Source organism: Anomaloglossus baeobatrachus, chromosome 4 (assembly GCF_048569485.1).
Source record: "Anomaloglossus baeobatrachus isolate aAnoBae1 chromosome 4, aAnoBae1.hap1, whole genome shotgun sequence".
Classification (NCBI taxonomy): domain Eukaryota; kingdom Metazoa; phylum Chordata; class Amphibia; order Anura; family Aromobatidae; genus Anomaloglossus; species Anomaloglossus baeobatrachus.
Window position 1 is genome coordinate 693,635,196 of NC_134356.1, and position 17,453 is coordinate 693,652,648.

A 17,453-nucleotide genomic window follows, 5' to 3' on the forward strand; every position below is an offset into this window, starting at 1 on the left:
GAGAGACCGACAGAGAGACAGAGAGACCGACCGACGGACTCAGGGAGATTGACCGACATACACAGAAATAGAAAGAATAGCCGACATCACTAGAAATAAAAACACCAAACGGACACGGACTATAGGTAGATGCATACGTGTTTACTAACGTGTGTGCACATACCCATAGACTTTCATTGTGTCCACGTGTGCGTGCTTCGTGCAGATAACGGACATGCATCCGTGCAAAACGCAAACACATACGGATCACAGACACGCACACACGGACATAATGAAATAACGGACGTGTGACCACAATCATAGATTAACATTGGTGCACGTTTGGCCGTGTCTCCGGTATATACGGAAACAGACCAAACACGCACGTGTTTCACGGACGTGTGAAGGGGGCCTAAAAAGGTCCTTCCCCCATGCGCTGTCACATGCCTAGGCCCTGGCTGGACCTTAAATCACTGTGACTAGTAAAGGCTAACAAGAGGCTAGTCTCATTACTGCAGTACGACAACACGTGATAGGTAAGACAAACAGGTGGGGAAAGAAACAGTACATAACCGAACTTCTTAACGGCAACATAAGCAACACCTTTGCATCTCCAGAGACTGGCTCCTTCAAAGTGGACAGTATAGATATGAGCTATAGCCAACATAGAGAGGAGTGAGGAGCGGATATCTCTAGCAGAAGGGAGTGGCTGCAGCTGAGGTTACAACTACCTGTTAGATCACTGTAGGAGGGAAAGGAACCTTAACCCCTTCAGTACCAGATGGAATTTAAATACATTTTGTATAAACGACAAGTGGGCACTAAAGGTGATCAGCCATGAACAATAGGTTATGACCTTCTGATCTTAGATCAACATGATCAGATCAGGCCATGACACACTCATGACATAAGCAATCTGCTTTCCATAGACTTCAATGTATACAACAACGGATACATTCTATCTCTCCATCTCATTTAATTTCTATTTTTTTTACAAAAAGAGAACCAAAATTTGAATTAATAACTGAGATGTGACTAAAGAGCGAAGTCGAGTTCTGTATTTCCATCTATGAGGTGATATGGAGCTCTTCTAAGAAAGAGAAGGTATCTCATTCTCCAAAAAAAGCCTTGTAATGTTCCATTTACTCCATTTACCCTACCCCGCCGGAGCTTCATAAAACAGCTTTCATTGCCAGACCATCTTCTTTTTCGTTTCCTGTACGGCTTTCCAAATATCCTTATTTCTTAAACTGTATATAATGGGATTAATCATAGGGGTGAATACAGTGTAGAGTAGTGACATCATTTTACTGATGTTCAGTGTTTGACCTTTTGTTGGAAAAATATAAACACCAAAAATAGTCCAGTAGAATAAGGAGACCACAATGAGGTGGGAGCTGCAGGTGGAGAAGGCCTTCTGTCTACCGGTATTAGATGAGATTCCTAAAACAGTAAAAATGATTTTACCGTAGGAGATAACAATGATAATAGTTGGGATGAAGACTACAGGAATGCTGATCAAATAGATATCTAGCTGAACTATAAAGACATTAGAACAGGCAATATCTAATAATGGGATGAGGTCACAAAAGAAATGGTCAAGGATATTGTGTCCACAAAAGTTTAGCATTGATGTTGTTATCATGTCACTCAATGTAATGGAGAAACCTCCCAACCAGCAAATAATGGCCAATTTCACACAATATTCACTTGTCATTATCGAATTATAGTGGAGGGGATTACATATGGCCACATATCTGTCATAAGACATCACAGTCAGGATAAAACACTCAAATGATTCAGAGGAGCAGTAGAAACAATATTGAGTTATACAGCCAATAAAAGTAATGGACCCCCCATTATTCAGTAGAATGTGAAGAGTGTTGGGGACTATATCGCTTGTCAACAAGATGTCACTGATGGACAGTTGTGAGATGAAGAAGTACATTGGAGTGTGGAGGTTCTTACTGATGGACACCAGGGTGATGATCAGGAGGTTTCCACATATTGTAACAAAGCAAACAATAAGGAGTAGGAAGAAAAGAATTATTCTTAAAGTGTTACCAGCTTGAAATCCTAAAAGGTAAAATCCAGTGACCGTGGTCTGATTTTGATCCTGTTATAAAAGTACATAAAAAGAGGACAATGGTAAGGTAACAAAGAAGTCTTTAAGACATGGTTATAGTAACGACTGTTGTGCTGGACATACTGTATATCGTGAAGATGGGAAGTTTTTAGGGGTTAACCCACAATACTAAAACATATGCGATCCATGTCATGCCAATGCCCAAATGCTGTTTTTGGAATTTTGTAGAAAAGGAAGAGTGAAAGGATCTTATCCAAATATTAAACAGGTGCAAAACAGAGCTGGTCGCTCAGTTTGTCAGGTTGTTTGACCCACAACCAGTATTAACCCCTTCACCCCTGAGTGATCTTCCATTTTTTATTTTTTCCTCCCCTTCTTCCAAAAGCCAAATCTTTTTTTATTTTTCCATCAATATAGCTATATTAGGGCTTTTTTTTGCGGGACAAGTTGTGTTTTTGAATTAAACCATTCATTCTGCCCCATATTGTCTGGAAAATGGGAAAATAATCAACGTATGGTAAAATTGTAAAAAAAAGTGCAAATCCACAATTGTTTTTTTTTTATTTACCTTGCTTACTATGTGGTAAAACAGACCTGGAAATATGGTTTCCAAGGTCAATAGGAGTGTGTAAATACCAAAGATATTGTATAGTTTTACTTTTATCTAAGTGATAAAAAAACATTTAATGTTCGGAAAAAAAGAATAGCGATTTTGTCACCATTTCCCGAGACTCAAAGCGTTCTCATTTTGTACGATCTTGGGTTCAGTGATGGCTTGTTTTTTTTAAACTTGAGCTAACATTTTTAATTATACCATATTTGGGTAGATGCAATGTTTTCATCGCCTGTTATTGCATTTTAATTCAATGTTGTGGCCACCTTAAAAATATAATTCTGGCGTAATTGATTTTTTTCTCAGTACACCCTTTACCAATCAGATTAATTGATTTTATTAATAATTACACAAACAGTTGTTGCCTTCTCACCAAGCTGCTTGCCTATTGTCCTGTAGCCCATTCCAGCCTTGGGCAGGTGTACAATTTTTTCTCTGGTGTCCTTAGATATCTGTTTGGTCTTGGCCATGATGGAAAGGTTGGAGTGTGTAGATTGAGTTTGAGGACAGGGGTATATTTTATAAAGGTAATGATTTCAAATAGGTGCAATTAATACAGGTAATTAGTGAAGAGTTGGAGCTTCTTATTTGAAAAATAACAAGTCTGTGACAGCAAAATTCTTGCCGGTTGGTATTTCATCAAATACTTATTCAATGCAATAAACTTAAAATTAATTATATAAAAGTCAAACAATGTGATTTTCTGGATTTTTGGAGGGGATTCGGTCTGCAGTTGACGTTACCTATGATAAAAATTCCAGACCTACTCCATTACGTTTATGTGACAAGATTGACAGTGTATCAAATATTTATTTTCCCCACTTTTTAAGGTGTTAAAGCCAAGGTCCTATTGTGTTTGGATGAGATTTTACCACCAACGCTCCATAGTTATCTGCTCCTGAGATTTTCTTAAAATGGGTTACTACTAATGCATATCCTACCCTTGCAGCCTTTTCCTTGTCCTGTAAAAAATGAAGAATTTTAGTAGTAATAATAATAATAATAATAATAATGATAATCTTTATTTTTATATAGCGCTAACATATTTCACAGAGCTTTACATACATCAGATACACTGTCCCATTGGGGACACAATCTAAATTCCCTGTTTATCTTTGGAGTGTGGGAAAAAAACGGAGTACCCAGAGGAAACCCACACAAACAAGGGAAGGACATACAAACTCATTGCAGATGTTGTTCTTGTAGATGTTCGAACCCAAGACCCCAGTCCTGCAAAATTGAAGTGCCAACCATTGAGCCACCATTCTGAAAGAATCTGAGGTACAAAAAAAACTCCTTCCCTTATCTTTGCTTCTCTCAACATTAGAACTTTATCAATGAGACACTTGAATTCTTTTGCATTTTTATTAGGGATGATCCAATACCTCAAATATTCGGCTTTGCTTATATTTGTCGAATAGGTCACCATTATTTGACTATTCGCGAATATTCGATGCGCAATATAAGTCTATGGTAAACCCAAATAACAACTATTCAGAACTATTTTAGCTTCCCATAGACTTACTTTGCGCATCGAATATTCGCATAGCGGCGACCTATTTGTCGGATCTTCACGAAGCCGAATATTTAAGGTATTCAATCATCCCTAATTTTTATCCATTGCCTTTAAAAAGTTCCATAAGTAGGCCCATTTCCATATGCATTGGTTGTACCTTCTCAACTAATCAATTAGTCTAAGTCAAGGTGTCTGCCTATTGAATAATCGTATCCATCTATATCAATCACCAAAATCGTGAAACAGGATTTAAAACAATTGGCAAATTTTGGTGTTTTTATGCCAGTAACACCTAGTTTGGCTAATATGGGCAGAGTATGGGTTGAACAGGGCGTTACCAAGCACACCCATCTAATTCATTACAATTTTGACCTTTATAGCGAAAAACATTTACAGAGTTGGAGTACTTTTCTGGTGTAGGCGCATGGTAGTTATGACGAGCTGATCCTAATTCATTAATTAGTTTCCCCTCTTAATAAATTAGATGCATCTTAAAATAGTGGACCTGTTGATTAAGACTGGTCAGGACAATGTAAGTCTTAATGAATCAGGACCATTAAGGCTACCACGGGAGGTGGTGAGCTCTCCTTCAATGGAAATCTTCAAGCGGAAGCTGGATAAACATATAGCTGGGATGATTTAGGAAACCTACACTCGCAGGGGGTTGGACCTGATGGCCCTTGAGGTCCCTTCCAACCCTACAATTCTATGATTCTATGATTCCTTTGGGATTTTCTTCCTTTATTTCATTGATTTCAGTGTTAAAAAATGTACAGCACTGATCTGATTCCTAAATAGGCATCCCAGGATCTCTGAGGTTCCTTCACCCCTGATAGGAGTAACCAAGAATATAACACAATCTATTATTTTAACAATGGTAAAGACAAATTGATTCCAGTCTGCTCAAAGATTCTTTGTCATGATTTAAACATATCTGAGTCAACTTATAGCACAGAACAAGAATTATGCAAAACGTTCCCAACCCTTACCCAAAACTCTAAAGGCGCCGTCACACGCGCCGATATGTCATGCGATCGCATGAGTGATGGCACCCGCCCCCCTCGTTTGTGCATCACAGGCAATATTCTGCCCGTGGCGCACAAAGTTGTTAACCCCCGTCACACATACTTACCTCCCGAACGACGTCGCTGTGGACGGTGAATATCCTCTTCCTAAAGGGGGAGGGACGTTTGGCGTCACAGCCACATCACACAGTGGCCGCCCAATAGAAGGGGAGGGGCGGAGATGAGCGGGACATAACATCCCGCCCTCCTCCTTCCTTCTGCATTGCCGGCGGCCGCAGGTAAGCTGCAATTCGTCATTCCAGAGGTGTCACACGGAGCGACGTGTGCTGCCTCGGGAACGATGAACAAGTGGCGCACAGAAGGAGGAACGACATTTTGAAAATAAACGACGTGTCAACGAGCAACGATAAGGTGAGTATTTTTGCTCGTTCATAGTGGTTCAGAGATGTCACACGCTACATCTCTAACGATGCCGGATGTGCGTCACAAATTCCGTGACCCCGCAGACATATTGTTAGATATATCATAGCGTGTGACGGGGCCTTAAGAGCCATCAGAGGCTTCACCGGAATGTTACCATGTTTCTGGTGTAAATAAGGTAATAAATAGATGTATGGTAGTATATCATTTTAATTATTTTTCTTAAGAAAAGATTATCCTGGCACAATATAGAATTTCTATTAAATACAATACAAATCTCTATTTCTCATAACATGATCAAAAAATAAAAACAGACCAAAAACAGCAATTAACGTAAAATCATTTATATTGTTAAAGTGTTTATCAACATAAGTATATACTCGTCATAGAGAAAATTCCTGATCTGATATTATTCTGCTTTTCTGAAAGAATATGGATAAAAGATGGTTAATCAAAAGTAGAAATAATAATAAAAATTATATTGAATCAATAAAATGGTTTATATCATTAAAAATATGATCTCAGCTAAACACTCATCTCGATACTTACATCAAGAATTTTCATGATTTTTTTTAACAAATCAAAATAAAATGTGGGAAACCTTCATTTCATTTCTCAGCTTTTTCAAATGTTTTTTTTTTGTAATCTCATTCTCATAATACGGATATATCTGCTTGTGTGGATTTGTGGCAATGAGACATGGACATTGCATAGATTAAAGAATATACAATGATGCTTGTATTTATACGCATTGTGTTCAGTGCAGTAATTCCTTTGTGTTTTAATTCATTAGGTTTAAAAAAATTGTTAACTCCCAAGATAAAATAAATTAGATTATTAATAAAAGCATAATAAATATACTGTATAAAATACATCTTAGTTATCTATTCTATCTTGGAGCGCAGAGGAACTGATTCATTAAAGGTTTTATGCTAGAAAAGTTTAAACATCTTGAAAAGGCGCAAATTGTTTACACAAACATTTTGCAAATTCTGGTATTTCCACATAATTTTACGTCAGTGGAGCTTGGGAGGAGCCAGGGAAGGAGACCCTATGTGTACTATTTGTCTTTCCAGTTACTTATCTCCTAATATGTTACACATGCAGAAATACAGTGGCATGTAAAAGTTCGGGCACCCCTCACCAGATTTACTGCTTTTGTGAACAATTAAGCAAGTTGAAGATGAAATGATCTCTAAAAGGCGCAAAGTTAAAGATGACATATTTCCTTTGTTTTTTAGGCAAAAAAACCCCAAAAAAACCCAAAACAAAACAAAAAAAACAAAAAAAATATGTGTATATATATATATATATATATATATATATATATATATATATATTAAATGTTTACATTGTAAAATTAACAAAAAAGGAAAATGGTCTGATGCAAAAGTTTGAGCATCCCCTTTGACAAGTTTCATAGCTTGTAAACACTTTTTGTAGCCAGCCAAAAGTCTTTCAACTCTTGTTTGAAGGATTATCATTAGCGATTTCAAAAGTGTCCGGGTGCTGGACCCAGGCCCGGCGTTCTCAGGGAACTCCGGCTAATGAGCGGAGTTCAGCAACTCAGGAATTAAAAAAAATACAGAAAAAAAAAATATATAGCCAACATGCTATACTTACCAAGTCTCCATCGTGGCTGTAAGTGCTTCCGAGCCACTGACTCTTCCTCCAGGGTTTTTTATTAGCCTCATACATATTCACTGCTTTCATCGCCCACCAACAGTCTTGGCGTTTGTAATACAGGGTGGACCATTTATATATATAGATACACCTAAATAAAATGGGAATGGTTGGTGATATCAACTTCTGTTTGTGGCTCATTAGTATATGGGAGGGGAGAAACTTTTCAAGATGGGTGGTGACCATGGAGGCCATTTTGAAGTCTGCCACTTTGGATCCAACTTTATTTTTTCCAATGTGAGAGGGTCATGTAACACCTCAAACTTATCGAGAATTTCACAAGAAAAACAATAGTGTGCTTGGTGTTAATGTAACATTATTAGTTAATTAGTTATTTACAATTTTATGACCACTTATCAAAAGTGCTGCCCATTGTGTTGGATTGTCAATGCCACCCCACTTCTCCCACTCTTGACACACTGATAGCAACACAGCAGAAGAAATGCTAGCACAGGCTTCAAGTATCCCTTGTTTCAGATGCTGCATATCTTGTATCTTCACTGCATAGATTATTGCCTTCAGATGACCCCAAAAATTAAAGTCTAAGGGGGTCAGATTGGGAGACTTTGGTGTTCATTCAACTGGCCCACGATGACCAATCCACTTTCCAGGACACTGTTCATGTAGGAATGCTTGAACCTGAAACCTATAATGGCATGGTACACCATCACATTATGGGTGTCAGGTCTGAGCACTAATAATATAGAAAATTGTATTATAACTGCAGTTTGTGCTTGCAAAGCTGGGGCCCCTAAGAAGATGGAGGCGCTGGGCAATTGCTCAGTTTTTAAGCCCTGATCATGACCAGACCTTCCAGAGACTATTGAGTCTCCGTGACCATCACCAAGTACAACACTCGCCTACTCGAAAGATATTAGCACCATTGTCTGGCTCCAAGACTTATCAAACAAACAGTGATCATCATCACAATCAGTTTTCCCTCATTCTGCTGACAATTTCCTCTCTGTGGAAAATGGTGTGAGGTTCTCACCCACCAACCTAATTCCCATTGCAACCCTAAAACGCTATATCGGTAAGCTTATACATGTAAATTCTTGCAAGGAAAGGAACAAACAAGCACAGCTTTTTGACTTCTTGTTCCAAGTCTGCAAAATCCTAGAACAGCTGCTCTGTGTTGGATTCCCAGCTGCACTACTTCATGACCTTTGACATAATCTGACATTGTGGCGAACATTGGGGCACAGGCGCAAAGCTCCGGCTGTCCAGGCAGAGACATTACCTGCACCCCCTCCTGCTGTTTTATAATGACGTGATAAATAGCAATGGCATCATTTCCCAGAAGCTGGGAGAGAAAGTATGCACCCTCTCTTACCAGATCAGGTTCCTTTGCCATGGCGTCCATAGGTCAAATAAAAATCTCCATGTGTGCCAGCTACAGTGGCTGTTACACCAATCCAGGAGCATGGTCTAAAAGGTATTTTGTGACACTGACAGGTATAATGTATTGCAGTGCTTGTGCATTGCAATACATTACAGTAAAGAAGCAACAAGACTAATAAAACAAAGTCCCATAGAGGGACAAAGTAAAAAATGAAAAAAGTGTAAAAAAATCCAAACATATTAAAAAAATAAAAAGCTGAAAACAATATTATACCATTTATGAAGTATATTTCTGTAAAAATAGAAAACATCCACATTTGGTTTTGCTGGATCTGGAAGAATCAAATCTATAAAACTGCCACACTAATTAAACCTTTTAGTGACCAACATAAAAAAAAACCAAATAAACCAATGCTTTTCATCATACAGCCAAAAGCAATGTGGAACGCGATCAGAAAGTCACATGTATGTAAAAGTAGTATTACTGAAACTGGCATCTTGTCCCGCAAAAAACAAGCTATTATTTAGCTCCACTAGTGGAAAGATAAAAAGCTATAGCTATCAGAATGTCTTTTTTCAATAAAATTGTTTTTATTATGTAAAAGCTGCAAAACATTAAAAATTAATATAAATGCACTTCCAATGTATTCATATTGACCTGAAAAGTAAAATTTTGTTATCACTTTTATCATATGGTGAACAGCATAACAAAAGAAAAAATAATTCCTGAATTGTTGTTTTTTGTTCATTCCGCCTTCCAAAAATTTTAATTGAAAATTATCAAAAAATGTTATGTGCCCAAATATGATACCAATAAAAAATATTAGAATATCCCACAAAAAAGAACTTTCACATGACTGTCAGCAGGAAAAAATAAAAGCTACATCTCTCAGGAATATAGTGGTGCAAAAACAATTATTTTTTCAATAACATTGTTTTTGTTGTGTAAAAGCATCAAAAATTAAAAAGATATATACATTTGGAATCGCTGTTTTTCAGTGATCCGAAGAATACAGCTTACTTACCATTTACATTGGATGAGGAACAATGTTAAAAGTAAATAAAAAAAATTATTGAACTGCTGTTAATTTGTTTATTTTGCCTCCCAAAGATCGCAATATGGGTCAGCTCAAATTTATGCTGCACTCAATGCTGAGCACTTACATCAGTGATTAAGACAAAAGTGATGATGAAACAATCACTGTATTACTGAGGCAGAGGGAGTCACCTTGGACTCTATCTAGCCTATAATCCTGCAGTGCCCGTCTTTTTAAGCATGTGTAAAAGTGCAGTTGACTGCAGTTGTGTGTACTTCTGAAAAGATAGACATTACTAAACAGAACTTAGACAGAGTCCAGAGTAATCCTGTGTCACGCTGTACTCTAAGATGTACTATAGCAGTACAGCGCAGTAATGGGGGACAGAGAAGATTCCTGAAACTACCTGAGAAGGTAGTTAGCGGGTAAACCACTAGAGGGCGTTAGAATGGAGAAAACATATGAGCAGAGTATTCCCTAGCAGTGGTAACACTAGTCAAGCCCACCAGATGGCAGTAGAATCGTCAGAATGCTGTATCACAAAATAAGGTCTTGTAAATACACAGGGGTAACGTCTAAACAAAGTCAGATGGATTCAATTAGTCAGTAGCCGGGAAGTCAGAACTCAGAAGCAAGGAAGAATGGGAAGAGGACAAGAACAGATCAAGGTAAACAGATGAGGAACGAACTGGGAGACAGATGAGCAGGGAACTGAAGGGAGACAGCGGGAGAGACAGTGACAAGATGAGAACAGAGAACAGAGGTCAACAACAGGTCAGGTGAACACGGAGGTCAGGAGGGGGCAGGGCAGACAACAGGTCACTCACGAGCAGAGCACAGCAGAGCCGGAAATATCACTGGCGTAGTGCCAGAGAAACAGTGCCCTAATAAAATAGCCTGACCTCCAGAACAAGGCAGGAAGGATTAACCCCTAACGTGACCTGTATCAGATGTGAAACTAAAAAAAAGGCTCAGCTGCAGCTGAGCCAGGAGTGAATCATGACATCCTGCTGCTTCATTATAATAAATTGATCTCTCAAGAATTTCACCTGGTTCACATTATTTGGAGATTTAGATGCAAACCTCAATGTAAGTGCAAGTCCAAATTTAGGTCCTCAATCTGTCAAAAGAAATAGAGGGGTTTTCACTTGACTAGTAACACAAAAGCTCTGGAAAACCAAAATGAATATTTTCTCTGCAACAGAAATCCGGCAAGTTCTGCACGTCCAAATCCAAATGTTCCCCTCCCATTTAGAGTACAAAAAAGAGCAGTTAGCCTCCTCATGTTTGTCAGTACTGTAGCAATAAGAACACAGATAATTTATAGGGGTCCATGTCTGTAGAAAACTGAGCTGGGCACAAAGTACTGGTCACTACACTATAGTTGGGACTATAATGTACAGGCACCATAATAGCAGATCTGCAATTTTCCCTCAGCAACTTACACAGCTTGTTTTTTTTTAGAAAAACACTGATGGATATAAAAATGTCATTACACATGTACATAAATTCCCAGAGGGGTGTAATTTTCAAAATAGGGTCACCTGAGGGAATATTCTGCTGTAATAGCATTTAGGAACTCTGGATATGGAGTCCGCAAACTATTTTACTAAAATGTATTCTACAAAAGACAAATATTGCTTCTTCCCTCCCGAGTCTCCCCGTATAACTTAACAGTACTGAACATCTACATACAGTCATATGAAAAAGTTTGGGCACCCCTATTAATGTTAACCTTTTTTCTTTATAACAATTTGGATTTTTGCAACAGCTATTTCAGTTTCATATATCTAATAACTGATGGACTGAGAAATATTTATGAATTGAAATGAGGTTTATTGTACTAACAGAAAATGTGCAATCTGCATTTAAACTAAATTTGACAGGTGCATAAGTATGGGCACCCTTATCAATTTCTTGATTTGAACACTCCTAACTACTTTTTACTGACTTACTGAAGCAGTAAATTGGTTTTGTAACCTCATTGAGCTTTGAGCTTCATAGGCAGGTGTATCCAATCATGAGAAAAGGTATTTAAGGTGGCCACTTGCAAGTTGTTCTCCTTTGTGAATCTCCTATGAAGAGTGGCATCATGGGCTCCTCAAAACAACTCTCAAATGATCTGAAAACAAAGATTATTCCACATAGTTGTTCAGGGGAAGGTACAAAAAGTTGTCTCAGAGATTTAAACTGTCAGTTTCCACTGTGAGGAACATAGTAAGGAAATGGAAGAACACAGGTACAGTTCTTGTTAAGCCCAGAAGTGGCAGGCCAAGAAAAATATCAGAAAGGCAGAGAAGAAGAATGCTGAGAACAGTCAAGGACAATCCATAGACCACCTTCAAAGACCTGCAGCATCATCTTGCTGCAGATGGTGTCAATGTGCATCAATCAACAATACAGCGCACGTTGCACAAGGAGAAGCTGTATGAGAGAGTGATGCGAAAGAAGCCGTTTCTGCAAGCACGCCACAAACAGAATCGCCTGAGGTATGCAAAAGCACATTTGGACAAGCCAGTTACATTTTGAAAGAAGGTCCTGTGGACTGATGAAACAAAGATTGAGTTGTTTGGTCATACAAAAAGGTGTTATGCATGGAGGCAAAAAACACGGCATTCCAAGAAAAGCACTTGCTACCCACAGTAAAATTTGGTGGAGGTTCCATTATGCTTTGGGGCTGTGTGGCCAATGCCGGCACTGGGAATCTTGTTAAAGTTGAGGGTCGCATGGATTCAACTCAGTATCAGCAGATTCTTGACAATAATGTGCAAGAATCAGTGACGAAGTTGATGTTACGCAGGGGTTGGATATTTCAGCCAGACAATGATCCAAAACACCGCTCCAACTCTATTCAGGCATTCATGCAGAGGAACAATTACAATGTTCTGGAATGGCCATCCCAGTCCCCAGACCTGAATATCATTGAACATCTGTGGGATGATGTGAAGCAGCTGTCCATGCTCGGCGACCATCAAACTTAACTAAACTGGAATTGTTTTGTAAACAGGAATGGTCAAATATACCTTCATCTAGGATCTAGGAACTCATTAAAAGCTACAGGAAGTGGCTAGAGGCTGTTATTTTTGCAAAAGGAGGATCTACAAAATATTAGTGTCACTTTTATGTTGAGGTGCCCATACTTTTGCACCGGTCAAATTTTGTTTAAATGCGGATTGCACATTTTCTGTTAGTACAATAAACCTCATTTCAATCCAGAAATATTCCTCAGTCCATCAGTTATTAGATATATGAAACTGAAATAGCTGAAACCCAAATTGTTATAAAGAAAAAAGGTTAACATTAATAGGGGTGCCCAAACATTTTCATATGACTGTATGGGGTATTGCAAAGTTCAACTGGAATTGTGTGAAAAGTTTTGGTGCCATTTGCAGCCATTTACTCATGTGAAAATGTAAAATCTGGGGTTAAAACTAAATTATTTTGGTAGAAATGTAAAAAAAAGTCCTCACTGCCCAAAAGTATAAAATTCTGTTGCACACCTGTGGTGTCAATTTGATCACTGCACCCCTTGATGAATTAAATGAAGTGGGAAGTTCTGCTGTTCTGGCACCTCAGGGGCTCTGCCAATGTGAAATGGCACCAACAAATGATAATAGCTAATCTACTGCATCCTACCTTTCTAATGTGAATAGATACAAACTGAACATGAAACATAGTAAATGAAAGAAGACAGTTGCACTCTGTAGTGCTAAGATAAGTAGAACAATGAATATGGGATTATAATGTAGACATGCCTTACTGCTTTGAGAAACATGGAAAAATTGAGATACTTAGCACACAAAGTGGTCAGTTTTATGTGAGCCCAACAGCCAATGGCAAGGCAACCTCTTTCTTGGGGTATTTTTTTTTACCACATATAGGGAAACAGCATAGTCAGGAGAAATGATGTAACAAATTATAACATTTATTTTCTCCTATTTACCCTTCCAAAAATTAAAAAAACTTAGGCCAAAACACAATTTCAGTGAAAAATGTGATATTTCATTTACTCAGCCTGATATATATATATATATATATATCAATTCTGTGCATCACCTCAGAGATAAAAATGATCCCTACTCTCCTAAATAAATTCATTCAAAGGTGTAGTTTCCAAAATCGGGCTATTTGTGGGGGTTTCTGCTGCGTGGTCATTTTAGAGGCTCTTCAAATGTTATATAATATCCATAATCTTTTTCTCAAAATGGTGCTCCTTCCTTTACAAGCTCTGCCGTGTGCCGAAACAATATTTTACATCACATGTGTTATCACCGAAGAAATTATAGAACAAAACAAATGGTCCATTTTTTTCTCTTACTCTTGTAAACATAAACAAAATGGGCCTCATACAATATTTTCTGGTTTAAAATACGATTTTATTTATTTGGTACAACCTTATAAAAATGTATTAAGCACCTGGGAGATCAAGATGCTTACCACAAATCTAGATAAATTCCTTGAGGGGTCTAGTTTCCAAAATGGGGAAACTTGTTGGGGTTTCCACTGTTTAGGCACATCAAGAGCTCTGCAAACATAACATTGCGTCCATTATCTATTCCATCTGATTTTGAGATCCAAGAGTTGAATGGTGCTGCTTCATTTCTGAGCACTGCCATGTGCCCAAATAGTAGTTTTCCTTCATATATGGGGTATCAGCGTACTCAAGAGAAATTGCACAATAAACATAAGAATCCATTTTCTCCTCTAAAGCCCGCTTTACACAGTACAATATATCTTACGATGTGTCGGTGGGGGTCCCGTCGTAAGTGACGCACATCCGGCATCGTAAGTTACATTGTAGCATGTAACAGCTACGTGCGATTGCGATTGAACGGTAAAACGTTCATCGCACGCACGTCGTTCATTCCTCATGGATTGAAGTCAGGTTGTTCGTACCCGGGGTAGCACACATCGCAGTGTGTGACACCCCGGGAACAATGAACAGATCTTACCTGCGTCCTGCGGCTCCTGGCCAGCAATGCGGAAGGAAGGAGGTGGGCGGGATGTTTACGTCCCGCTCATCTCCACCCCTTCACTTCGATTGGCCAGCTGCCGTGTCACGTTGATGTGACGCCGAACGTCCCTCCCACTCCAGGAAGTGGACGTTTGCCGCCCACATCGAGGTCGTATGGAAGGTAAGTACGTGTGACGGTGGTTAATCGTTTGTGCGGCACGTTCAACAAATTGAACGTGCCGCACATACGATGGGGGCGTTGCAAATCGCATACGATATTGTATGCAAAATTGTAACGTGTAAAGCAGGCTTTACTCTTGTGAAAATGAAAAATTTGAGGTAAAAGCAAAATGTTTTCTTCAAAAAAGTATTTTTTCATTTTCACAATACATTATAAAAAAAATCCGTGAAACACCTGTGGTCTCCTAAATGAATTCCTTGAGGTGTCTAGTTTAACAACTAGGGTCACTTTTGGGTTTTTTTATTCTTTAGCCAAATCAGTGGCATTTCAAAAACTAAATGGCATCTCCTATTGCTTCCAGTCAATTTTAAGTTCCAAAACTCAAATGGTGATCTTTCCCTTTTGAACCCTGCTGTGCACCCAAGCAGTAGTTTTACACAACATATGGGACATCAGCATAGCCTGGAGAAATTGCACAACAAATTTATTGGTCTATTTTCCCCTGTAACCCTTGTAAAAATGTAAAATTTGGGGCAAAATCCAAATGTTTGTGAAAAAATTATTTTTTCCTTTTCAAAGCTCAATATTTTTAAATTCTATGAAGCATCTGTCAAGATGCTCACCGCATTTCTATTTAAATTTCTTTAGACATCTAGTTTCCAAAATGGGGTCACTTGTGTGAGGTTTGCAAACTTTAGGCGCATTTGATGCAAACAGTACATAATGTCTGCTATCGATTCCAGACGATTTTGAGTTCCAAAAGTGGAAACGTGCTCCTTCCCATTCGAATATTGCCGTGCGCCCAAACAGTAGTTTTACACCACATGTGGTGTATCTGCATACTGAAGATAAATTTCAGAAGAAAATGTACTGGCCATTTTCTCTTGATATCCTTGTGAAAATGCAAAATATTTGACTAAAGCAACATATTTGTTGGAAAAAGTAAAATTTTAATTTTTTCCTTTCTATTTGGATTAATTCTTGGGAAACATCTAAAGGGTTAATAAACTAAAGAAATGTGGTTTTGACCACTGAGAGCGGTGTAGAGTTTAAAATGATGTCACATTTTGGAATTTTCTGTCATATAGACCTCACAAAGTTACTTCAAATGTGATGTGCTGCCTAAAACAATTAGTTTTGTAAATTTTGTTGGAAAAATTAGAAATTGCTGATAATCTTTTAAGCTTTTTAACTTACCAACACAAAAAATAATGGTTCATAAACGATGCTAACGCAATGTAGGTAAAATGGTAAATGTTATTTAATAATTATTTGTGTGACATATTTCTCTGGTTTGAAGATATGCAAATTAAAAGTTTGAAAATTGCAAAATTCACTAAATTTCCAATATTTTATGAAATAAAGACAAAAAATGTTGCTCTAAATTTGCCTCTAACATAATGCACAATGTGTTTTGAAAAGTTGTTTCTCGAATCACTGGGATCTATTGAAGTCTGTCAGAGTTATTACATCATGAATTTACAATAGTCAGCATTGTAAAAAAAAATGGGCTGGTCAGAAAGGTTAAAACAGGCGTAAAAGGGTTAAAATGTCCATTGTGCTTCTACTTTTTCTGCACTTTCTTTTACAAAGAAACATGAGTGAGATTCCCTTTTTGTGTGCTGTCACTGTATTGGTGACATCATAGCAGCTTGTCTCCTCTCATCAGCTCAGAGTGAACTGGAAACTAAAGATAGTGATTGCATAGGCGAAAACTGTTGAAGGCTAGTTTCACACATCCAGCTTTTTGCCGGATTGGTGGATCCGACGCACTCCAGTACAGTGTGATATAGTACAAAGACAGAGCGGCAACTTCCAGGTCACATGCTCCGGTCACATGACAGCACATGACCGGAGCTTGTCGTGCTGCCATTGTACTGTATACACTGTACTGGAGTGCGCCGGATCTGCCAATCCGGCAAAAACCGGATGTGTGAAACTAACCAAAGAAAAAAAGACAGAAGACAAAGACCAGAAATGGTGTAGTTAATAATTAGAATACACATTACAGTTGATTTCAGAATTTTCCTCTCCAGTGAATAAGACCACAAGAGACACATGAGCTAATGGAAAAAAATATATAGTTTTTACAACCTTTTCCCTTTTTGTGTTTATATAAATACTGGGAGTAAATTTGTGATTGATCATCTCACAGAAGATCACTATGTTGGGAAAAAGCTGTGTCATGTTTATATTTTTATTCATTCACAAGAACAGTTTTAAGCAACCAGAGACCTTGGCACCATTTTCAGTAATTGAGAATTAATTATGCCGAAAAATGGAAGAATCCGGAAAGAAAATGGAAGAATCAAATGTATGGAACGTTTTCATTATAAAAACCCTCAGAGCTTCTAGAATTGAAAAGATAAGGTTTTCTTGTGCTCACTGATTTTATTATTAGAGTAAAATAAAGAAGAAATATTTTACACAGTCTATATAAGAAGTAAAGGAGCTGCAGTATGTTTGCAAAAAAGGCCGGTGGTGAAACATCTACATCATAGGTCATAAAGTGGTTGGAGGAGAATATATGTGAGACCGGCTGACAATCAGTTTGCATGCACAAGTATGGATGCACACCAGTGACTATGCAATGGGAATAAATGCAAAGCAGAAATTGC

The 17,453-nt window shown here is 38.1% G+C and overlaps 1 protein-coding gene across 1 annotated transcript; it reads right to left on the reverse strand.

The window, feature by feature from the left end:
- Window positions 1-1,165: 1,165 nt before the first annotated feature.
- Window positions 1,166-6,203, reverse strand: LOC142302169 (olfactory receptor 6N2-like). Its single transcript, XM_075343252.1, has 2 exons — window positions 6,189-6,203; window positions 1,166-2,095 (listed from the first exon to the last, which is right to left on the reverse strand). Exons 1-2 carry the CDS (start codon window positions 6,201-6,203, stop codon window positions 1,166-1,168), a joined length of 945 nt encoding a protein of 314 aa, XP_075199367.1.
- Window positions 6,204-17,453: the final 11,250 nt, after the last annotated feature.